Here is a 25,274-nt window from a genome sequence, read left to right as displayed (position 1 = left end):
TCTTTGTGATAGAAATGTGAAATTTTGTCTTCTTAAAACCGAAGATAATGATTTACATTGACTACCTGGCTGTGTATTTATTTATTATTACCTTATTTTATTGTATCATATTATTTGCTTTGTTTATAACTATGATGTTTGTATAAATAAAAATAATTCAATAACAATTAATAAATTATATGTAAACTCAAGAGTCTTATTTTTCAACCAAAGCTTCAACTAGATTTTTAGTCTGACTGTGTCTTCCTAGCTTGTAGCAACTGTTTCAAACAGATCTGCCCATTGAAGTATCAGGATTTTTAATAACACCAACACTTTGAATTTCTCACTCCCTGCTGTTAAAAAAGCTACCACCCTTTCAATCAGGGATGACAGCATCTTCTGCCCAGTGACACAGAAGCTACAAAGTGGCTGATTTCCTCACTGCTTATCTTAAAAAGGAAAAAAAAAACAGGCAATGTGGGGCAGCGGAGTTGACCATGACAGACGGGTCACTGACCATGTTCTTTCTATTCATCTTCTGATGCTGTCGTCACTCTTTCCCCCAGTGTGGAAAGGAAGGACCTGGTCCCGGGAGGGCTGGGCTGGGGGGCTCCTCTGGGGATGGACAATTACAAAACCTAAATCGCCAAAGAACATGCACTTTCCAGGAAAACTAGGCTGCTGTGCTGTACCTGTAAAGGCAGCTCTTTGGCAATGAGCCTACCGCAGATAACGTGGTTCTTTTTAGAGGAGTTTGCCATGCTGTGTGTTTGGGAGCTTGTTTTTGTGGCTTTATTTATGTGTGAGACGATCCTACTGAAAAGAGAGTAAGTAGCATTAAACATAACTCAAACCGAGATACCCGTTAGGACAAGTGTGTTCCATGAGAGGATGTGATCTCTGTCTTAAAGCTGTCGTTGGGACTTCCCTGACAGTCCAGTGGTTAACCCTCCGTGCTTCCACTGCAGGGGGCACGGGTTCAATCCCTGGTTGGGGAACTAAGATCCGGCGTGCCGCACCGTGTGACCAAAAAAAAAAAAAGCTTTTGTTGTCCACGGGACCAGTGAGTCCAACCCAACCACAGACCTCGTGGAAGCCAATCGAGGCAGGAAGCCACCTCCTTCTCTTGAAGTTCAAGAAACGGAGAGGTCGGTGAGGCAGGCGCTGGGTAAACAGAGTCTTGGATGAGCCTAGCTTCGAGGGTCGAATGAAGACGTGCTTTACGAGCTGACCTCTGCTCAGCCCCCAACAGACCCACTTCGCAGCCTTAATCGCATGGGTCAACTTTTAAGTTCGAGATCACAAAGTTCCACCCCTTCCCTTAACAGATGAGGAAAGTGAGGCTCAGATAAACGGAATCACTGCGGAGAACGATGATCTGCTCAAGGTCACTCAGCCCGAGACCTTCCGGCCACCCACAGAGGCCACACCAGCCCCTCCCTGGGTGGGGGACGGATGACAGCGCCGCCATCTGGGGCCGTCCCAAGGGGCCTGCCTTCCCTCCGCCCTGAAGATAACTACTGGCCCCACACAAAAGGAGATCTTTGTTTTTTATTTTTCCATACTCCTAACAGAGAAGGATTTTTAGTTTTTATTTCAGAGGAAAAGGCTTTAGACAGTTGTGTTTCATTAAATCAATATTTGATTTCTCTTGGTTATTTTAAATATCATCTTCCTCCACACCAGAATATGAAAAAATCATGTAATAGCAATAACCAGGAGAAAATAATTTTATATTTAGTGAAGATAAGGGATGGGGGTTTCTGCTGTGATATCACTGCATTTTTCTTTTTTCTTTTAACATCTTTATTGGAGTATAATTGCTTTACAATGTGGTGGTGCCCGTCCGGGGTGATGAATCACCCCCGTGCTGGGAGCCACCGTGGCGTGGGCCTCTGGTTGTGAGACAGCAGCTCCCTGAGAAAGCCGGGAAAAGCTGCTCTGTGAGAACAAGGTCAGAGCCTCTTCGGGGGCAGCTCAGGTGAAAGGCAGCCCTGACCCTGCGTGCCTGGAGGCCGAGCCGGCTCACCCACAACAGGGGCGGGGCCGTGCACTCACCGTGGAACCATGGGGCGATGCTGTCCGAGGTGCCCAGGTAGCCGGCCCGCAGCGGGAGCTGCTCCTCCCGGAACCAGCGCACGATGTCCGCATGGGCCGAGTGGGACGCCGGCCTTGCCGCTGCCTGGTTTCTGACATTCATGAAGGGTTTCAAGTTAGATTCAACTTATTGGAAAATAATGCTTTCAAAAATCACACACACACGCAGAGAGTATAAAACGTCTGAAGATCTGGCCTCGCAGCTGAGCTCACGGGGTGTGACCCTGCGCACGGCTGTCACACGGTTCCTTCAGGGCAGGGAATATAAGGGAACAGATCTGTCACCTGCCCTTCCAGTCCTGCAGGCTAGCCATGAGCTGCTGCTGTACCGACACACAGATTTTAATTCATTTTTAATATGAATGAGAAGCTCCATTAATTAAAATTTGACAAAATGAGCATTAAAAAGTGAAATACACCCCCAGCCATATTTTCCTGGAGAGCATGTACTTGCAAAAGGAGGAAACCAGATGCAATAGAATAAACTTTCTCCCTAACACTTTCATCATTCACTTTCCTCATCTTTCTGTTGCCACTAACCTCTCTGACTTGCTTCCTTCTCTCCCATACTTTGAAGAGTTCTGCTAAAAGGCAGTCTCAGAAATAAAAAGTAAAAGCAAGAGGGGTGTTTGAAGATAGGTTAAGAGAAAGATACAGGCAGCAGAATGGATTTGAAATAAATTCAGTAGCAGAACTTAAGTCAATTTCCACTATAAAAACTAATACTGCAGTGTAACAAATGTATTCCCAAGTTCCAGGCCCACAAATTCTGAGCAGAATTCAATGTAAAAACAACAAGTTTGGATGAGCTACCGGAATATCCTGCCATGTAAATTACGTTTTTTATGCTTTTTTATGGTAACACATGCTACCAGGAGTTACATGTGACATACATGTCAGATATATACACGTGATGTATATGCATGCACATACATACATAGCATTTTGGAGAAAACAGCTTATAATACTTGACTTTCCAAGGGAGCAGACACTGCACACACATGAGATTACATGTTAAGTTCTCCTCCTGGCCTTCAGATTAGGTTCTTTTCTTCGGGAAATCTTTGGAGGTAAAGCAGAAACTCCAAGGACAGCCTGTGTCTGTCTTTCCCTGGGCTGGCTCCTAGCTGACCTTGGTCATCACTGTTTGAAGTCCCAGCCCTGAAACCATCTGGTCTGGCCACCTCACAAAAAGCACTTCATGCAAGTGGCTTAAGTTGGAAAAAATGAGCTACTGGAGCTTAAAACATCGTCTTAAAACCCTCATTAAAAGGCACCTTCAGGGCTTCCCTGGTGGCGCAGTGGTTGAGAGTCCGCCTGCCGATGCAGGGGATACGGGTTCGTGCCCTGGTCCAGGAAGATCCCACATGCCGTGGAGCGGCTGGGCCCATGAGCCATGGCCACTGAGCCTGCGCGTCCAGAGTCCGTGCTCCGCAATGGGAGAGGCCATAACAGTAGGCCCGCGTACCCCAAAAAAAAAAAAAAAAAGGCACCTTCATTGCTGTCAGTCACATAAGCTGTGCTCTCAAAATACTGTGGGTGCGGGTGTATGACAAGCTGTATTCCACCCTTGGGGGAGCCTGGAGAGGCACATAGCCTGCGGGGACCTGAGGCCCGACACAGTGACAGGCTCGGGTGTGGGAGGCACCTGCGCAGGAGTTCACACTCCGTGCCCCAGGCACAACGTTGAGGGGCCTCTCTTGTTGTCATAAGGAAAAAATCGTTCCCCAAACTGTCACTCTGTAGAACATGGTCAGTTAGTGCTGGTCCCCAAGGCCCCAGATGGAACCTTTCAACTGAGTAAGTATAAATAATCATAGAAGAGGAAATGGTCCACCTCCTGCTTCCTCTGAGGACAGAATCCACATTAGGAAAAAGCCCTGAAGATAACTACTGGCCCCACACAAAAGGAGACCTTTGTTTTTTATTTTTCCATACTCCTAACAGAGAAGGATTTTTAGTTTTTATTTCAGAGGAAAAGGCTTTAGACAGTTGTGTTTCATTAAATCAATATTTGATTTCTCTTGGTTATTTTAAATATCATCTTCCTCCACACCAGAATATGAAAAAATCATGTAATAGCAATAACCAGGAGAAAATAATTTTATATTTAGTGAAGATAAGGGATGGGGGTTTCTGCTGTGATATCACTGCATTTTTCTTTTTTCTTTTAACATCTTTATTGGAGTATAATTGCTTTACAATGTTGTTTTAGTTTCCGCTGTATAACAAAGTATATCAGCTATATGTATACATGTATCCCCATATCCCCTCCCTCCTGAGTCTCCCTCCCACCCTCCCTATCCCACCCCTCTAGGTGGTCACAAAGCACTGAGCTGATCTCCCTGTGCTATGCAGCTGCTTCCCACTAGCTATCTATTTTACATTTGGTAGTGTATATATGTCCATGCCACTCTCGCACTTCGTCCCAGCTTACCCTTCCCCCTCCCCGTGTCCTTAAGTCCACTCTCTATGTCTGCATCTTTATTCCTGTCCTGCCCATACGTTCTTCAGAAGCTTTTTTTTTTTTTAGATTCTATATATGTGTGTTAGCATACAGTATTTGTTTTTCTCTTTCTTACTAACTTCACTCTGTATGACAGATTCTAGGTCCATCCACCTCACTACAAATAACTCAAATTTGTTTCTTTCTATGGCTGAGTAATATTCCATTGTATATATGTGCCACATCTTCTTTAGCCATTCATCTGTCGATGGACATTTAGGTTGCTTCCATGCCCTGGCTATTGTAAATAGTGCTGCAATGAACATTGTGGTACATGTCTCTTTTTGAATGATGGCTTTCTCAGGGTATATGTCCAGTAGTGGGATTGCTGGCTCGTATGGTAGTTTTACTTTTCGTTTTTTAAAAAACCTCCATATGGTTTTCCATAGTGGCTGTATCAATTTACATTCCCACCAACAGTGCAAGAGGGTTCCCTTTTCTCCACACCCTCTCTAGCATTTACTGTTTGTAGATTTTTTTTTTTTTTTTTTTTGCGGTACGCGGGACTCTCACTGTTGTGGCCTCTCCCGTTGCGGAGCACAGGCTCCGGACGTGCAGGCTCAGCGGCCATGGCTCACGGGCCCAGCCGCTCCGCGGCATGTGGGATCTTCCCGGACCGGGGCACGAACCCGTGTCCCCTGCATCGGCAGGCGGACTCTCAACCACTGCGCCACCAGGGAAGCCCATTTGTAGATTTTTTGATGATGGCCATTCTGACCAGTGTAAGGTGATACCTCTTTGCAGTTTTGATTTGTATTTCTCTGATGATTAGTGATATTGAGCATCCTTTCATGTGTTTGTTGGCAATCCATATATCTTCTTTGGAGAAATGTCTATTTAGGTCTTCTGCCCATTTTTGGATTGGGTTTTTTGATATTGAGCTGCATGAGCCTCTTGTATATTTTGGAGATTAATCCTCTGTCAGTTGCTTCGTTTGCAAATATTTTCTCCCATTCTGAGGGTTGTCTTTTCGTCTTGTTTATGGTTTCCTTTGTTGTGCAAAAGCTTTTAAGTTTCATTAGGTCCCATTTGTTTATTTTTGTTTTTATTTCCATTACTCTAGGAGGTGGGTCAAAAAGGATCTTGCTGTGATTTATATCATAGAGTGTTCTGCCTATGTTTTCCTCTGAGAGTTTTATAGTGTCTGGCCTTACATTTAGGTCTTTAATCCATTTAGAGTTTATTTCTGTGTATGGTGTTAGGGAGTGTTCTAATTTCATTCTAATTTCAACTGTAGCTGTCCAGTTTTCCCAGGAACACTTATTGAAAAGGCTATCTTTTCTCCATTGTATATTCTTGCTTCCTTTATCAAAGATAAGGTGACCATATGTGCGTGGGTTTATCTCTGGGCTTTCTAACCTGTTCCATTGATCTATATTTCTGTTTTTGTGCCAGTACCATACTGTCTTGATTAATGTAGCTTTGTAGTATAGTCTGAAGTCAGGAAGCCTGATTCCTCCAGCTCCATTTTCCTTTCTCAAGATTGCTTTAGCTATTTGAGGTCTTTTGTGTTTCTATACAAATTGTGCAATTTTTTGTTCTAGTTCTGTGAAAAATGCCATTGATAGTTTGATAGAGATTGCCTTGAATCTGTAGATTTCTTTGAGTAGTATAGTCATTTTCACAATGTTGATTCTTCCAAATCAAGAACATGGTATATCTCTCCATCTGTTTGTATCATCTTTAATTTCCTTCATCAGTGTCTTATAGTTTTCTGCATTCAGGTCTTTTGTCTCCTTAGGTAGGTTTATTCCTAGGTATTTTATGCTTTTTGTTGCAACGGTAAATGGGAGCGTTTCCTTAATTTCTCTTTCAGATGTTTCATCATTAGTGCATAGGAATGAAAGAGAGTTCTGTGCATTAATTTTGTATCCTGCTACTTTACCAAATTCATTGACTAGCTCTAGTAGTTTTCTGGTAGCATCTTTAGGATTCTCTATGTATAATATCACGTCATCTGCAAACAGTGACAGTTTTACTTCTTCTTTTCCAATTTGGGTCCCTTTTATTTCTTTTTCTTCTCTGATTGCTGTGGCTAAAGCTTCCAAAACTATGTTGAATAATAGTGGTGAGAGTTGGCAACTTTGTCTTGTTCCTGATCTTAGTGGAAATGGTTTCAGTTTTTCACCACTGAGAATGATGTTGGCTGTGGGTTTGCACTGTAGTTTTATTCAGGGATTTTCCAAAACAAATTGTTCTGCCTAATTCCCCCCACAGCCTAGGAGGCAAAGGGACCACCATGGCCAAATAAAGTCTTCATTTAAAAAAGAAACATTTCCAGCTGCTGCATAGCACAGGGAGATCAGCTCAATGCTTTGTGATGACCTAGAGGGGTGGGGTAGGGAGGGTGGGAGGGAGGCTCAAGAGGGAGGGGATATAGGGATGTATTTATACATATAGCTGATTCACTTTGTTGTACAGCAGAAACTAACACAACATTGTAAAGCAATTGTACTCCAATAAAGATATTAAAAAAAAAAAAAGAAAAGAAACATTTCCAAATTCTCAATCTGTGAGCTTGGCTGTATATCCCAGAATGAGAATTATCATCAAATCTTTAATCCTGAGCAGAGGAAGTGTAGCTCTGCTCATGATGTGAAGCCCGGCAAGCCTGGGTTCCTACTGTGATGACCCCCCAGTTGTCCCCCCTCCCCTCACTGGCTGTCACCAGGTGGGGGTGAGCTGGGCTGGTGGCACAGGACCTCGCTGAGCATCTTCACAAAATTCCTGGCTGTGTTAATGGTACCCACAGCGGGGATTTTACAGATGAGGGGAGATGAAGGGCTGCCCAGGTGTCTCAGAATCACAGACTCAGAGGTGGAGCCGGATTGAATGGCACCAGTAGGCTCTCTCCCCGCAGCGGCCATGCAATTCATCTATTTTAATCAGCCATTTCACCGCTTATGCTTAAAGCCACCTGCATGGCTTCTTACCTGAGAGGTCTGCAGGGGTGTCCCGAAGGGCTCAGGAACTGAGGCTTGGGTGGAAGGGGGGGCCTCCGAGGCTTCTGGGGGCCACCGAGGGGGCTCTGTGGCCCCTCGCCGCCTCTCCCCCTCTGGGACAGCCTCTTGTAGTCCTCCCGCGCCTGTTTTGCCAGGGAGCGCCTCCTCTCATCAGCTGCCTTGGATTTTCGCACTAGAAAAACAGTGGGGTTTGAGAAAGGCCCTCATGAGCCACGGAGATGTTTAGAAGAATCAGCACCTCAGACGGTGAACAGAACGGACTCTGGTAACAATGAACAGGCACCAGCAATGCCTAGCATTAAAGACCCTAGCGCAGGATGTAAGAATAAGCTTTACTGAGTGTATCTGTACTTCAGACATTATTGATCAGAATCTGTTATGTTTGATTTCACAGAAATGCCTGAAGTCTTCCATTACACTAAGATTTCACTGCATATAAGTGATTGGATCTGGTAAACATTTTCACTTCACAAAAATTGTCATTTTAATGGTGTTGATTGTGATGGAATTCCCAACATTCTGCAAACACAGCCGCCCCTGTTCTCCTCCTGTTGCTTCAAGGGATGACCGTGCAGTTAGGGTGTCTTTGTCCAAGTCAGATGGAAGCTCTAATCCTGTTTCAAACCCAAATCCTCCCAGCATCCTCACACATGCTCTGCTCTGCCTTCATCTGCACTGGCCTCTCCCTAGGAGGACGATCTCTGGGAAGTGCTAACTCAGAATGGGGCAGGGTTGAGCCATAGGTGTGGAAGGGATGCTGACACATCCAGCCTGTCACACCTGTGTTCTTCTGATTACAAAGTTAAGATGTGTTCACTGTTGAAAACTGAGAAAAATACAGAAAAACGAGAAGAATTCCAATAAATAACCTTGAGTCCTGCCTCTCCAAGAAAACTAATGTTAATATGTTAACCTGCCACTTCTTTTCCCTCATATACTTAGACATTTTTAAGTAGGGATATTTTTCATACTATTTTATAATGATTTTTCTTCTCCAAGCTAAAAAGATATAAACACATTCCAAGGACTTTAAACACTCTTCCAAAACATTTTTTCATAGCTAAATACCATTTCATCATATACATACATCATAATTTTGATGGTACAAAGATGAATTGAGAACCTTTCTGCCATTCAATGTTTAGATGAGAACCTTTCTGCTATTCAATGTTTAGATGGCTCTGTAGCCTTTGAGTAATAGTTTAGTGTTAAAACATCTCTCAGGCTTCCCTGGTGGCACAGTGGTTGAGAGTCCGCCTGCCGATGCAGGGGACACGGGTTCGTGCCCCAGTCCGGGAAGATCGCACATGCCGCGGAGTGGCTGGGCCCATGAGCCATGGCCACTGAGGCTGCACGTCCGGAGCCTGTGCTCCACAATGGGAGAGGCCACAACAGTGAGAGGCCCGTGTACCGCAAAAAAAAAAAAAAAAAAAAAAAAAAAAAAAAAAAATCTCTCAACAACCACTCTAAGTGCTTCCTAGATGGATCATCTTATTCTGTGAACAAACTAGCTTAGTGTCACTGTTATGGAGGCCTCTGGGTACTCACAAGAGGCCTGCCACTCCGAATCTTCTTTCCAGCTCTTATAAATCTGCTTGGTTCTCTCTTCATCTATTTGTTTTACTTCTTCATCTTGTGTTTTCTTCACAGATTCTTTCTTCTGTTTAAAAAACCAAAAACAAATACTGGTGAGGGACTCTGGCAGTTTCCAGCAGTGAGGCAGGCACTAGGCATGGTATGGGCACAAAAATGGGCATATAGATGAATGGAAGAGAATAGAAAGCTCGAAAATGAAAACACAACCTTACAAAATCTATGGAAAGCAGCAAAAGCAGTTCTAAGAAGGAAGTTCATAGCACTACAGGCCTTCCTCAAGAAACAAGAAAAATCTCAAATAAATAACCTAACCTACCACTTAAAAGAATAGAAAAAGAAGGACAAACAAAATCCAAAGTCAACAGAAAGAAGGAAATAATAAAGATCAGAGAGCAGATAAATAAAATAGAGCTCAGAAGAAAAATAGAAAAGATCAACAAAACCAAGAGCTGGTTTTTTTGAAAAGATAAACAAAATTAACAAACCTCTAGCCAGGTTCACCAAGAAGAAAAGAGAGAGTACCCGGATAAACAAAATAAGAAATGAAAGAGGAGAAATAACAACTGATACCACAGAAATATAAAAAAATCATAAGAGAATACTATGAACAATTATATGCCAACAAGTTGGACAACCTAGAAGAAATGGACACATTTCTAGAAACATGCAGCCCACCAAAGCTGAGTCAGGAACAAACAGCTAATTTGAACAGACCGATCACTAGAAGTGAAATAGAATCTGTAGCTAAAAAAAGAACTCACTGCAAACAAAAGTCCAGGACCAAATGGCTTCACTGGGGAATTCTACCAAACATACAAAGAAGAACTTACACTGATCCTTCTCAAACTCTTCGAAAAGACTGAGGAAGAGGGAACACTCCCAAATTCATTCTATGAAGCCACCATCACCCTGCTGCCAAAACCAAAGACACTACAAAAAAAGAAATTTACAGGCCAATATCTTTGATGAATATAGCTGCAAAACTCCTCAACAAAATATTTGCACACTGAATCCAACAACACATAAAAAGGATCCTATACCATGATCAAGTTTGATTCATTCCAGGGTCACAAGGATGGCCCAACATATGCAAATCAATCAATGTGATACACCACATCAACAAAAAAAAAGACAAAAAACCCATGATTATCTCAATAGATGCCGAAAAAGCACATGACAAAATTCAACATCCATTCACGACAGAAACTCTCATCAATATGGGTATAAAGGGAACATATCTCAACATAATGAAGGCTAGTTACAACAAACCCACAGTCAACATCATAGTCAATGGTGAAAAGCTGAAAGACTTCCCAAAGGAACGAGACAAGGATGCCCACTCTTACCACTTCTATTCAACATAGTATTGGAAGTCCTAGCCACAGCCACCAGACAAGAAAAATAAATAAAATGTACCCAAGCTGGAAGGGAAGAGTAAAACTGCCACTATTTGCAGATAACAAGATACTCTATATAGAGAACCCTAAAGTCATAACACAAAAACTACTAGAACTAATAAATGAATTCAGCAAGATAGCAGGATACAAGATTAATACACAGAAACCTGTTGCACTTCTTTACACTAACAATGAAATTTAAACATGATTTTAAAATCATGTCAAAACAAAAACAAAAACCTAGGAATAAACTTAACCAAGGAGGTAAAAGACCTATACACCGAGAACTATAAAACATTTATAAAGGAAACTGAAAATGATTCAAAGGAATGGAAAAATATCCTATGTTCTTGGATTGGAAGAATAAATATTGTTAAAATGGCCATACTACCCAAAGCAATCTACAGATTTAATGTGATCCCTATCAAAACACTCAGGACATTTTTCACAGAACTAGAACAAATAATCGTAAAACTGATATGGAACCAGAAAAGACCCAGAATTGCCAAAGCAATCCTGAGGGAAAAGAAAAAAGCTGGAGGAAAAATCTTCCCAGACTTCAGACTATACTACAAAGCTAAAGTAACCAAAACTGCATGGTAATGGCACAAAAGCAGACACATAGATCAATGGAACAGAATAGAGAGCCCAGAAATAAACCCTCGCACCTATGGTCAATTGATCTATGACAAAGGAGGCAAGACTGTACAATGGAGAAAAGACACCTTCTTCAACAAGTGGTGTTGGGGAAAGCTGGACAGCTACATGTAAATCAATGAAATTAGAATACTCCCTCAAACCATACACAAAAATAAACTCAGAATTGCTTAAAGAACTACATATAAGATACGACACAATAAAACTCCTAGAAGAGAACATAGGCAAAACCTCCTCTGACATAAACCGTACCAATGTTTTCTTAGGTTAGTCTCCCAAGGCAAAAGGAATAAAGGCAAAAAATAAACAAATGGGACCTAACCAAACGTATAAGCTTTTGCACAGTAAAGGAAACCATCAACAAAATGAAAAAACAACCTATGGAATGGGAGAAAATATTTGCAAACGATGCAAACAACAAAGGGTTAATATTCAAAATATACAGACAGCTCATAGAACTCAATATCAAAAAGGTAAACAACCCAATCAAAAAAGGAGCAGAAAACCTAAACAGATTTTTCTAAAGAAGGCATACATATGGTCAACAGGCACATGAAAAGATGCTCAACTTCACCAATGATTAGAGAAATGCAAATCAACCACAATGAGCTATCACCTCACACTAGTCAGAATGGCCATCATCAAAAAGTCCACAAATAATAAATGCAAAAGAGGGTGTGGAGAAAAAGGGAACCCTCTTACACTGTTGGTGGGAATGTTAATTGGTACATCTACTATGGAGAACAGTAGAAGGTTCCTTAAAAAACTAAAAATAGAGTTACCATATGATTCAGCAATCCCACTCCTGGGCATATATCTGGAGAAAACTCTAATTCAAAAAGATACATGCACCCAATGGTCATAGCAGCATGATTTAAAATAGCCAAGACATGGAAACAACACAAGTGCCCACCAACAGATGATTGGCTTAAGAAGATGTGATACTTATACACAGTGGAATATTACTCAGCCATAAAAAAGAATGAAATATTACCATTTGCAGCAACATGGATAGACCTAGAGATTATCATAATTAGTGAAGTAAGTCCGACAGAGACAGACAAATATTATATATCACGTATATGTGGAATCTAAAAAGTAATACAAATAAATCTATATACAAAATAGATTAGAAATAGAAACAGTCTCACAGACACAGAAAACATATTTATGGTTACCAAACGGGAGAGGGAAAGAGGGAGGGAGGAACAAATTAGGAGTATAGGATTAACAGATATAAACTGCTGTATATACAACAGACAAACAACAAGGATTTACAGTATAGCACAGAGAATTATACTCAATATCTTATAATAATGTATAATGGAATGTAATCTGAAAAAAAAACTTAATCATTTTGTTGTACACCTGAAACTAACACAATATTGTAAATCAACTGTACTTCAATAAAGAAAAGAAAAAATAAAATATACAAAAATATCTTTTAAAAGCATCCTTTTTGAGAAGGAAAAATATAGAATAAGAAACATGAGTCTTCCTTAAAAAGGAAATATCTTATTGAAGTATAGTGGTCTTACAATATTATTTACTGTGGTAAAATACATATAACATAAAATTACCATTTTAAATTTTTTAAAAATTGTGGTAAAATATACATAACACTAAGTTTACCATCTTAACCATTTTGACATGTACAGTTCTATAGCCTAAGTACACCCAAGGGAATTCGTTTTTAACCAAAGAGAAAACTAACACACCAAAGCACTTAAAAATTCCTTTGTTTCTTTGAGGACAACCTTCTGAGTGTTCATGAGAAAAATGAATTTACAACTTGGTGTGGCAAAAAGCCTCGTCAGCTGAGTCATGAAACAGGCTGAGGGGCGGGAAAGATGGGCCGTGCTTTGCTCTGCACCACAGAATTGGCTTTTTTCTCTTGTGTTTTCCTATAGAAAGATAAAGACTTTATTGTGGTTAAATTATTTCACCACAAGTAAAATACGAACCTCGATGCTGTGAAACTGGTTTCAATCACCATTAAAGCACAGTTAGCACAGAAGATGGTGGTAATTCATATTATGCACTTCACCTCAGATGCAACGAAACTTTTGTGGTTTCACTGTTTTCACTTTTTTTCTTACATTCTTTTCCTGCCTAGAGCTAAGCCCCCCTTCTTTAGTTAATATTATAAAAACCAAAGAGCAGCTTTTGGTGTTTGAAATGACTTAAAATTTGCCATTGCCTTATTGAACCTGTTGGCAAGCCTGAAAATATCAAAAGTGCTGCTAGAAATTTCTAAGCTCAAACAGAAAAAAATTCAAAGGGAGCTTTGTTTGTCTTCCACACACATATTTTTAAATGATTTTAAATAATTAGAAAAATATAGCTACAATATTAAACTATGCAATCATAGCATACTGTTATACTAAGGATACTGTTGCTTAGGAAAAGCAAGAAGTTTACCAAGTGAGTCTACTTAAAGAAATATATTAAGTAAATAATAATTCGGGTGGTACTTGGCTGCTAAGTTGATACTCCAGTGTCTGAGAGAGCTGTGTTTAGTAAGTCTCACTCCTTTTTCATCCACAGTGTCATTATGTATGGGCACAGTGAGAAAGGAGACAAAATTAATGTTTCACAGAGTAATAGCAGATGAGAGCTGACCCTGGCCGCTGTTTTTATTCAAAGCAGCTAGAACACTCAAGAACTTGTCCCGAGTTTCTCTAAGGATTCCTCCAGAAAATTTACTTTTAGAAAAGTCTTTACAAGTTGATCTTTACTTTCTCTGTTTAGAAAACCATCATTTCTTCTTTAGAAGTGTTCTGCTGAAGCACACAGGTCCAGGATGAAGGCCAGGGAGTGGAGGGGCAGCAGGGCTGAGCCTGGACACTGGTCCAGACGCCCAGGGGCCGGGGTGTGGAGCCAGAGATGGGAAGACGGAGCTGTCAAAGGTCCCTGACACAAAGCCGCTCGTCCCGGGCTGCTGATGCAAATACTCCCACCAGCTCCCTCATCAGCCCCTCACTCCGTCTCATTACTGACTTCTGTGCGTTCTTCCACCATGTCCAAGAGCTCTTGCCTCTGTGCCCTCCTACGTGCTATTCCCTCTGCCTGGAACACACTTCCCCAGCCATCCCCATCACCCCGCCCTCATTCTTCAGGTGTCTGCTCCAATGTCAACTTCTCTGGCCACCTCTATAAAATCCAATTCCCACCCTCCCTGCATTCCTCAGCTCCCTCATCCTGCGTGATTTTCCTGCAGAGCTCTTAGGACCTGAGTTCACACACAGATGTATCATCTGTCTCCCCATCAGGAGTAGAAGCTTTCCAAGGGCAGGGACTTTATCTGTTTCGTTCACTGTGTCTCTAGTGCCCATAGCAGAGCCTGGCACGCAGGAGGAACTCAACATAGGTCATCTGAACGAACACACAGATCTCCTGTCCTTTCTTCCTCACCTGCCCTCATTTAAAATGACATAATGTAATCAGGGCAGGGCCACTGGGGAGTTCCTTTAGGGACTATTGCTGCTGTTTTATAAAGAGGCATGTATTACATCAGCGTCTGCACACCAGGCCCACAGCTCCAGACCTCCCCATGACTGACGCCTCAAACGTGCGAGCTCTCCAGCTCACACGTGGCCCTGCAGAGGAGTCCGGGCCTGGGTCACCACCCAAGGTAACCAGCCCCAGCCGCCTCCTGACAGCCTCCATCCCAGCCTGTGGCCCCCAGAACCTTCATTTTACAGCCTCATCTCTCACTCCACTTTTTCAGACCATCTGTGGGCCAAACCCTACAGGGTTTCCAGTCTCTGCCTCAGTTATCCTGAGCCGCATGTATGGTAACACGGCAGTAGGACGGAGGGAGCAGAGAGGTCCCTGTCCAGATGGACCCGGAGACCTGAGCGCCTGGAGGCCCTGCGGGCACCGTGGGCACAGTGACCCAAGCAGCTGCTCAGCGCAAAGGGACAGGCTCGAGAAAGAGTGAACATCTAGGGAACCTAATGTGAATTCACGATTTCCGCCAAGTTTCATGCTTCGTTTATCTCTCTCTGAAATCAGTCTCCCCAGCGTTCGCCTCTGTCCGGGATGCTGTCTCACGTCAGATCTTCAGGGAGGAGTCCGATATGTCCTGACGAGCAGATACGTCCTGGTACATCCTTTCCATGATACTCAAGACTCTCCAACTCCAGATAAACAGGTAAAGATGAACAGCTGTGCTCACAAGCTTTTCAAAGATAGAGTTCACAGTCTGCTGCTTAATTTCATTTCTGCATGAGGCTAATAAAACAATTTGTGAAACATTAGTGGAACTGGCTCTGCACTTAGCCCCTGAGACGGAAGGTAAGTCTTTTACCTGGTGAAATCCATATTCCTTCATACGACTGATAGAATCTGCCAACATTTGGTGAATACTTCTTGAGGAACTGGAGGGCAACTAAAAATTAAATGAAACACATTTTTATGCCATTTAGAGCTGCAGTGCAATTCCAGAAGATAATCTGTTAATGCTTCCCTCATGTCGATGTTCCCAAATGCTGCCCCCCCCGCAACTGGATCCATCCCTTTCCCACCAGCAAGTGAGCTCCTGAGCCCATCCTGACTGAGGGGGCAGGTATATGAAGCCCCAGCCTCTGCACTCAGTAGGGTTAGAGATGAATCACTGCCCAGCAGCCAGGAGCTGGTGGTTTGCTCATGTCTTGCTCCCAGCTGGCCCCAAGGTCCCTGGGATGACTTTAAGACATCAATACTACTCCTTAATCTCAATTCCCTTCCTTCTCTCTTAATCCCTGCTCTACCCCAACCCGTGTTTTGGGTCGGACCGGAGAAACACCTTAGTTTCGGCCACTTAACTGCATTCGCCTCTCTCCCCTTCTAGGGCTGGAGACATACCTGGAACACCCAGTGCCTGGGAGCCCTGCCCACCCTCCCTGCCCGCTCACATCCCCCCTGTCCCCCCACTTCCCCCACTTCCCAGTTCCGGCTTCTGCTGCTCTAGACGGATTTCCCAGGAGCCAGCTCCTGCCAATGGGATTCCTAGTTCTGCTGCCTGGATTCCCTGGGACCATCCTTGTGGGCCACCTGCCAACCCCTCTGGCTCAGTGACTGAGCTGGCACAGCACACGGGGTGCCTCGTAAGACCAGGTCAGTTACACCGGCCCCAGTCACCCGGTCCCTGGCCTGAGTGCAGTCTGGGCCAAGGCCAGCATGGCAGCCATGTGACCTGTGTGGCCGATATTAGACACCCTCAACCCACGGTACCACGACTCACGAGCCTTGTGCCTGAGGACTCCTTCCTGGGTCCTGGCTTAGACGAGAAATTGCCGGCAAAGTTTCAGCCAAAGGTCTGTACCAAGATTCAGCGTGGAGCACAGTGGGTACTTTAGGGTCACTTCTATGCCATGAAACGAACCAGCATGGCTACCTCAATCCTGCCCCTGCAGTTAGGTGCCCATGTGAATAATTATCTCCAAAATAATACAGGTGATAACTGGTATTGGCCACTTCTATCCGGGCCCTTAAAACCTCCTTCACATGTGTCTCCAGGCCATTTCCCCCTTCTTTGGGCTGGAATGGTGTCAGCAGTCATGCTACTAGAAAAACAGCAGAGCCTCCAAAGCCTGAGTCCCTGAACGGCTGTGTAGACCTGAGCCTTCCTAGACCAGAACACCCACCCTGGATGTTACAAGGGAGAAAGATGAACTTCCATGATGTTTTGACCATTGCCTGTTTGTTCTACTCTATCTTAGCTGATAAAGCTGGCCACAGCAATAGCTGGCGGCCCTGGACTCCAGCTCTCTGCTGAGGTCATTTACTGATCACGGGAGTACAGTCGATGCTGATTTCCCTGATGGCTGAGGGTCACTGGAGCCTGTCCTGCCCAGGCTCTGCATCAGGGCCTTAGTAAGTATCATCTTTACTGCCCACAACATCGCTGTTGGAGGGGCAACATTACGCCCATTCTCAGGTGAAGGAACTGAATCTCAGAGGAGTTGTGCAGCTTTCTGGGATCACACAGCCAGCCTGTGCCAGAGTTCACGCTTCTTCCACTATAGCAATATTGTCATGACAGGGAAATGAGTTGCAGGTCAAAAGATTTCTTATACCTATTACTTGGCAAAGTAATGAATCCTATAGGTTTCACAATTGCTACTTGCCATATTCTGTCTCATTTTTTCCTTATTCTGATACTATAAAAGGATATGTAGCTGCCCTGCATCTAAAGCAGAATAGGACAATAACCAGTTCCTCTACCGATGAACAGATCAGAACTCTTCCAACAGGTTTTGTATGTCTGTCTGTTCAAAAGTCTGAGATGGCTTTGAAGGGCTCAGGCTTGTGGTCTCTGAATACATTGCCACTATAAGAACTGTGAACTGTAAAAGCAGGCTCACTCTCCCTTCCCTCAATGATATAAGGTCTGTGGGGCATTACTTTGCAAAAAGGATGTTTCTTCTATGCTGAAAATTAGGAGGCAGGTGACTGTGCTCCACGGATACCTCCTCAAGTGCTGTAGACAATGCTGCAGCCCCCGCTTCTCCACTCATGTTTCAGAGGGACCTGGGCTTTGCCACTAGCAGAGCTTTGGACCAAGGTTTCATCAGCAGCACCTCCACCACGATCAGCTCCTGAACAAACTCTTAGTTGTTTCCTGAATTAGCGTCAGGCTAATAGATATCTGGCGTTGCTCTTCTAAGTCATATATCCCAAAGTGTGGTCTATTTTGTCAAGCATTTTCCCCCATCACTTGCCAATTACTGTCCTCTGCTTGGACATAAAACCTTCAACACACTGTACAAGTTATTCTTTGTCCCTTAGCAGTATTCCTTCAATGGAACTATCGATCTCATGTATACACACAGAAGTGTTTTCTCACCACTTGCTTTTTAAGAAATTACAATCTGGGTTTTTTCCATCATCATCATGTGCCCTCTCTCACTAGCACTTTCAACATGCTCACTGCTTCTTCACTTGTCAGATATTACAGGGTCATCAATATTGTTAAAAGAGCTCAAATCTAAGCACAGATGCAGGAACAAGACAATTTTCAGGACTTGGTGCCAGGGACTGAAGGGACCTCTGTGACCGTCAGCACCGCCTACTGGTGCCGCTCAGAGTTGACAGCCTTTCCTTGTCTGAAGGTTTAGGTTTTGTTTTTAGTACATCAAAGCTCACAAGTTGGTTCTTGAGTAGATAAGATTTAGCATAAACAGCTGATTAATTTAACAACCACCCCAGAGATCAGTACTTCTATTCAAATCCTTCCATGTGTCCAAAACATACTGTCAACTCTAAAACCATTCACACATACTAAGAACCACATTTATAAAAATTCTCATTTTAAGGGTGAGCGAAGATTTGCTCTTATTCCAAAATGTTAAAATAATATGAAGAAGTTAATCAAGACTTGCGTAGAGCTTACCCTTCCCCCTCTGCATATCCTCAAGTCCATTCTCTAGTAGGTCTGTGTCTTTATTCCTGTCTTACTGTGACAAAGCGAGAGAGTGGCATGGACATATATACACTACCAAGCGTAAAATAGATAGCTAGTGGGAAGCAGCCGCATAGCACAGGAAGATCAGCTCGGTGCTTTGTGACCACCTAGAGGGGTGGGATAGAGAGGGTGGGAGGGAGGGAGACACAAGAGGGAAGAGATATGGGAACATATGTATATGTATAACTGATTCACTTTGTTATAAAGCAGAAACTAACACACCACTGTGAAGCAATTATACTCCAATAAAGATGTAAAAAAAAAAAAAGACTTGCGTAGAGCAGTTCATTCAGATACACTTACATGCTTACAAATCCACAAAGCACACCATGTACAATGGAATAGACTGAAAGCAGTGTGAGCCAGATCTCCTTTACTAAAAAACAGCCAGATCCATGGCTCAAAAGTGATGATTCGCAATGTCAGTACCAGAAGGAGACAGCCTCAGGAATAGCACTCTGAGCATCCCCAGCTCAAGGATGAAGAGAAGTCCTGAAGAGGGTGCCGGGCCCTCTCTGAAGCTTCCATAGGACGCTGAGTCCCAGGGAATAGACTCTTTAGCTATTCCAATTTGCAACACAAGGAAGGTTGGAAAACTACCCACCTCCCTGCATAATTTTTTCTTACAAAGAACTTTCAAGTCCATGCATCATTTGACCTTCATATCAACACCATAAGGGTATCAAAGCAGGTATTATCCCTTTACCAAAAATGTAAGGCGACCTGTTCATAGGTAGGAAAGCAGGGTCTGAAACCCTCGCCCTGCTCCTTCTGTGGGTTGTCCCGGAGAGAACATCTGTCTGCTCTCGTGCACAGAAGCCATGGCAGTCCCCTCCCACCTGCTGCATCACAGAGACTTCTGCAGCTGCTGAAGCCCTATGGGCAGAGTTAAAGCTATTGTATCCTCTACATATTTGTTTTATTTAAAAATGAAAACTGCCATGGAATATTTATGCAAAAGCTCCAAAAAAATAGAGAGAAAACTTGGAAGGCAACGACATCACAAGCTAGTGGACTCTCTGCAGACACCAAGTCAGAATGGTCCTCTCCAATCAATGTGGACCAAGGAGACCTGGGAGTGGAGCCCCTCCACAATGACCAAAGGATTTTATAAGTATATATAAATTACCATTAAACTTAGAAGTATGGCCATTCAAATCTATATAAGTAATGGGTAAACAAAAGACGCTGCCAGCAACATCAATATTATATGGTTACAAATTGTATTTCCTCCAGAGACTGTGTGTCATGTGAGAATTATTCTAATTATATTCACTTTTTAAACTGGTTTGAAAAATGGTTCATTCTGGCTTCTAACCTAATATTCACTCTGTTTAAAAGTAGGACTATACAATCAAACAAACATCAAGAGCCTTTGGAATAAACAAGAAAGCTCCAGTGAACAGAACATTTTTAGCGCTTATATTTTAATGGTGAAGAAGAAAATGATGAATTAAGGCAGGCGTCCCCAAACCGCAGGCCGCAGACCACTAAGGGTCCCTGGCCCGTTAGGAACCGGGCTGCACAGCAGGAGGTGAGCAGCGGGCTAGTGAGCGAAGCTGCATCTGCCGCTCCCCATCGTTCCCCATCACCCGCATTACCGCCTGAACCATCGGCCCCATCGCTCGCATTACCGCCTGAACCAACCTCCCCATCACCCACATTACTGCCTGAACCATTCCCCATTCACCCCCCATCCGTGGAAAATTGTCTTCCATTGTGGCGCAGTGGTTGAGAGTCCGCCTGCCGATGCAGGGGATGCGGGTTCGTGCCCCGGTCCGGGAAGATCCCACATGCCGCGGAGCGGCTGGGCCCGTGGGCCATGGCCGCTGAGTCTGCGTGTCCAGAGCCTGTGGCCACAACAGTAAGAGGCCCGTGTACCACAAAAAAAAAAAAAAAAAAAAAAAAAAGATATTCAGTCTAGTTTTAATACTAATAAGAGAGACTTAATTCAAATTCTCCAAAAATCGATGGCCTGTCCCCACGCTTTGCTAACCAGGTCGCTGGAATAATCAGATTCCTATTTCTATTCTCAGCCATTTTAAGTGAAAAGGGAATTTCCCAGTGATGACTATAATAGTAAGCTTTTAAGCATACTGGGGTTTAGCATTGTTTTTTTTTTCTTTTTAAAATAGTGAGAGAGGCAGAATAATGAAACCATGCTTTGATAAAGTGACAAAGAATAATAATATAGAGAAAGTGGAGATGTTTTCCTAAGGCCAACTAGACTAACAGGATGAAAAAGGGACATTGAGTTTTACTGCTGAAGGTATGTCGTTGGTCCCTGTGGAGAGATTTTACTGAAACATGAACTAGGACAACGGAGAACTTAGGGAATCTTTTCCCCATTTCTCTAACATTGTTCCTAGCAAAATCTATGCACAAAGACTACTGGAGAGTCCGGCTTGAAAATACAGTGGACTCTAGTATGATGTGCAACTTTATGGCACCTCTTTAAATAATGCATTAGTCTTTAGTGCCTGAGTTTATTCTGGGCAGAGCAGAGCATGGAACTGTCATGCTGCATGAAGGTCTGTCCACCGGTGTCGCAGCTCACCCACGACTCCTCCAAACGACGTGCAAACAGCAGAACTGGGCAGTAACATCCTCAGGAAATGTAATAATCAGAACTAATAAGGGTTGTTAGGGCAAAGTGTTTCAGATATGAAAGAGTTTCAGAGGCCGCTCTTACAATTTCACCAGGGAGAATGTGATCCATGAAGGAGAAAAGGAAGACAGCAAGAGGAATAAAGTAATCGTTAAATGTAAAGTTTAAGGATATTATAAATATATAAATATTTATATATTTATTATATTTATACAGCTGTAATATATATAAATATAAGGTATAAGGATAGCAACAAAGGGTTGTTAGGACAGTAGTCAAAGAGTCTTAAAAACATGGTTGATTTGGGAAGTCTTGACGTAACATAAAATAGGAGCCTAACAATAAATAATAGAAAATAGTATTTACATATATAATATTTTACTCACATTCAACCCAGTGATTTGTAGCTACTGTAACCTCCATTTTTCAGACCAGGAAACTGAGCCCCAGAAAGGTCAGCTAGGCCCCACAGGGTTCCATATTTTTCTTCCCAGCATGCTACTCCAGTGAGGGATAAATGAATCATCGCCAACATCACGTGCATCACACAAAATGAAGTTGTGTTACCAACTTTGTAATGTACAACTCTCAACACCAGAACTGTTTTTCTCTTTTGTAATTCACTTTATATGAAGCTTTTAATATAACATACTACTTTTAAAACTCCAACAGCTTAAAAGGCTTTTATGGGCTTACGATTCTGTGATTCTATCTTATGTAAAATTTTATTCTACAAACTACCATGAAATTCTATTACAGTTATACAAACACTACTGGGGTAATTGTGTAACTCTCTGATTGTGGCTCTTCTCTTGAATTAATAAAATGAGCACGGTTAATTCCTCGTCTGTTTTTACCTGGTATACGCAATAGTTTCATCTCTCACAAAAATAATACTGAAATGCTTCCTTCATGTATACTAGGAGGGAATATACATCAAGAGACAAACGGTTACTGGTTTGGGATTATCTCTCTTTTTTTCTTCACATTCAACTCAACCCTCAAAATTCCACTTGCATTTCAAGAATACATTTCCCCTTCTGTTTGCAGTGGTGTCCTCATTATTAGCGTGACCCCTACTCCCTCTGAGGGACTGGCAAAATGTCTGTCTGCAGACAAGAGCCAGCCGTCCCGCGATGGCTCCACCAGGCCCTGGCACAGGGCGTCTACCCCTCGGTGGGGGAGGGTTCTCCACCCGCCTACTCCCCTAGGTTAAGTCACCTAAGGAGCTGTGCTCTAATACTACTTTTCACTCTTAATAGAAAGCCGGTGCCACATAGAACCCCAAACTTTGGTTGCTATGTAGAAGCACCTCGAGATGAATAAGGGTCCAAAAGTAGCAATCAAGCATATTCTTTTCCATTCTCTTCAAGTGGTCTGATCTCAGTACCTTGCTTTTGAATCTCTCCTTTATGAAGGCAAACCATCAAAATCCAGTTTTAGAGAACTGCTGGCTTCTGAGTAGACAGCAAGCTTAACAACTTCAGTCTGGAAGGGATGAAGGAGGTAAGGAAGAAGGAAAACCTAGGAAGCCTTCCATTGTGTCTGAAAATCATTTCCCAGGTGCCCCTTCACTGTTCTCTACTGAAGGGAACATAACGCTATGAGTTAGAATAACACCTAAAAACACAACTGAACACTACCACAGTTTCAATGTCAACTTTACGATTAAAATGCACATTTTAGTGGCATGTTTTGTTATCAGTTGTTATAGTGAAATGACAGATGTAAAAGCAGGTGCCAGAGCCTTGGGGCAGTGTGGGAGGTGTGTGTGTGTGTGTGTGTGTGTGTGTGTGTGTGTGTGCGCGCGCGTGCGCGTGCATAGTAGAGGTGGAGAGGTGAGAGGTCTCATCTCTGGCTCCATTTGGTTAAAGAAGGTACTATGTATGACGGGGAAGACTCTTGCTCAAGGGTTTTTCATCTGCTAGCTTCAAGGTCCTTTTTGGGGTTTTTTGAACGCTTTGAATTCCAAATGTTTGTGTTCTAATTTTTTTTTAATCTCCTGGTTTGCAATGTGGTCCACTTTGAAGGCCATTTCTGTTAAAAACAAGTAATTCTCGGGAAATAAAAATCTAAAAGTGAGCAGATAGTTTTATCCAGGGTCCCCTTTGGGGCAAGGACAGTCAGTCTACTGATGAATAAGTCCCCAGCCCACAAATCACCTGACACAGAGACACACAAGGGCTTATCTCTTTTTTTTTTTTTTTTTTTTTTGGTACGCGGCCCTCTCACTGTTGTGGCCTCTCCCGTTGCGGAGCACAGGCTCCGGATGTGCAGGCTCAGCGGCCATGGCTCACGGGACCAGCCGCTCCGCGGCATGTGGGAGCTTCCCGGACCGGGGCACGAACCCGTGTCCCCTGCATCGGCAGGCGGACTCTCAACCACTGCGCCACCAGGGAAGCCCAAGGGCTTATCTTTTAATTAGCATCCCACCCACTACCCTCAAACCTGTTCTTTTCCCTCCCAAATTCTCATGCGGGAAGGGGTTAAACACTGACTGCTTTGGGAGGGCTGTCCACGCCAAGGGTCCCTAAGGATCTCTGCTCAGCAGAGGAGTACTCCTAGTTCTTACCCAGAATCCCCCAGGGAGGGGCGCCTACTCACACAGTGCCTCATCTGTCCTCTTCTCTGGCTCTTACTAACTGCTCATCAGACTTGTCTCTGCCTGGGAATGGCCTCTGCTTCCCAACCTGCATGTCTCAGAACATGGCTGGGTGACAGCTAAATTCTCATATTTACCATCACCTCCCATTCAGGGACAGGCTCCCAGCAACACTGAATGTTTGCTGTGATCCACTGAGAACCAGAACACTCTCACTAGATATCAAGCAGAACATCATTTCTGAGTTTCCCAAGTGCTGCCACTGCTGCCAAAAACAAGGAAAGGGCAGGCATTTTGTAGAGGGCAACAGCTTCCAGAAAAGAAGCCATGCAGGCAGCTCTAATCTAGGGATCATTTCTGTCTCCTCAGATTGCACCAGCCACTCAGCCTCCCTCTGCCTCTACCTCCTCAACTGAAAAATGAAAAGGACCAAGCCTGGGCTCATGGTAAGAATAGCATCTCATAACTGAAGGACTTCAGGGGCAATTCTTGCTGTCTCCATCAGATGATATTAGGCAAGCAACCTCATAAATTTTTTTCAGCTTCCTTTGTAAAGAAACAATGTTGCTAATTTAATCCCTATTCTATAGAAGGAACTGATTCCTGTAGGATGGGGCCCGCAGGTCACAGAGCTGCTTCTAAGGATGGAAACCTCCATTCCCAGACTAGAGGTATTCTATGTCAGCTGCACTGTTTCAAGGTATCTGGTACTTAACTGGGCAGTCTTACTTTTGGTTACCCATTTGTTAAAATGAACATTTTAAGTTAACATAAATATATAAGAAGTATTTTGTAAAGATTATCCTCAGTGTGTAAAAAGATGCTGAGACTGGACCCCAAGTTTTCCAAACCCTGAGGCAGGCATCAAATAACTCTTCTCAAATCCCCCAGGTTTGCTTCTTGTGGATCTAAGGGTTAAGCAGAAATTCTCTAGCCTTAGAATTGGGACAAATCTTTCACTGTTCTAGAAAAGATCTCCTTGGATGAAGCCATCTGCCAATGAAGGTATAAAACAAATCACTGTTACATTGGTATAAAATAATCCAAATGCAAACCTAAAGATTGGGCTGTTTACTGTTCTGGTTCCATGGAGGGAAGGGTACAGGGCTCTACAATTTTTTATATGTGAGAAGATTAAGTAGACCCAGGTGAGTCAAGAGGTATAGTTTACAATCTGGGGCTGGAGGGCTGTGGTGAAAAGCTGAGGATAGGCTAGCCAATTGACTAAGGAGGACGTAATATGCACTTTATTTCCAGAAATGGGGCTGGGTTAACCTCAGCCCTGTACTGCTGGGCTTGGACCTCACACCCCTGCCTAATTCCTGCTTGGATATGAAAGTCCAGCCCTGGTGATGTGATTTTTCCAGTGAAACTGCATGGAAACCCTCCTTAACAGCCATAAAGACATGAGAAAAT

At 43.2% G+C, this 25,274-nt stretch overlaps 1 protein-coding gene across 2 annotated transcripts in view; it reads right to left on the bottom strand.

The window, feature by feature from the left end:
- Nucleotides 1-25,274, bottom strand: part of SH2D4A (SH2 domain containing 4A) — a 74,623-nt gene that overhangs the window by 22,487 nt on the left and 26,862 nt on the right. For both annotated transcript variants that reach the window (XM_067721564.1, XM_067721562.1), the window contains exons 5-8: nucleotides 15,511-15,591; nucleotides 9,097-9,208; nucleotides 7,519-7,720; nucleotides 2,041-2,171 (exon numbers count right to left, since the gene is read on the bottom strand). In XM_067721564.1, the coding sequence (XP_067577665.1) occupies nucleotides 2,041-2,171; nucleotides 7,519-7,720; nucleotides 9,097-9,208; nucleotides 15,511-15,591 (526 nt within the window). The remainder of the gene's footprint in view (nucleotides 1-2,040; nucleotides 2,172-7,518; nucleotides 7,721-9,096; nucleotides 9,209-15,510; nucleotides 15,592-25,274) is intronic.

The sequence above is a fragment of the Pseudorca crassidens genome, chromosome 21 (assembly GCF_039906515.1).
Source record: "Pseudorca crassidens isolate mPseCra1 chromosome 21, mPseCra1.hap1, whole genome shotgun sequence".
Lineage (NCBI taxonomy): Eukaryota > Metazoa > Chordata > Mammalia > Artiodactyla > Delphinidae > Pseudorca > Pseudorca crassidens.
Note: the sequence above shows the minus strand (reverse complement) of the source record. Positions and strands in the feature narration are given on the sequence as shown.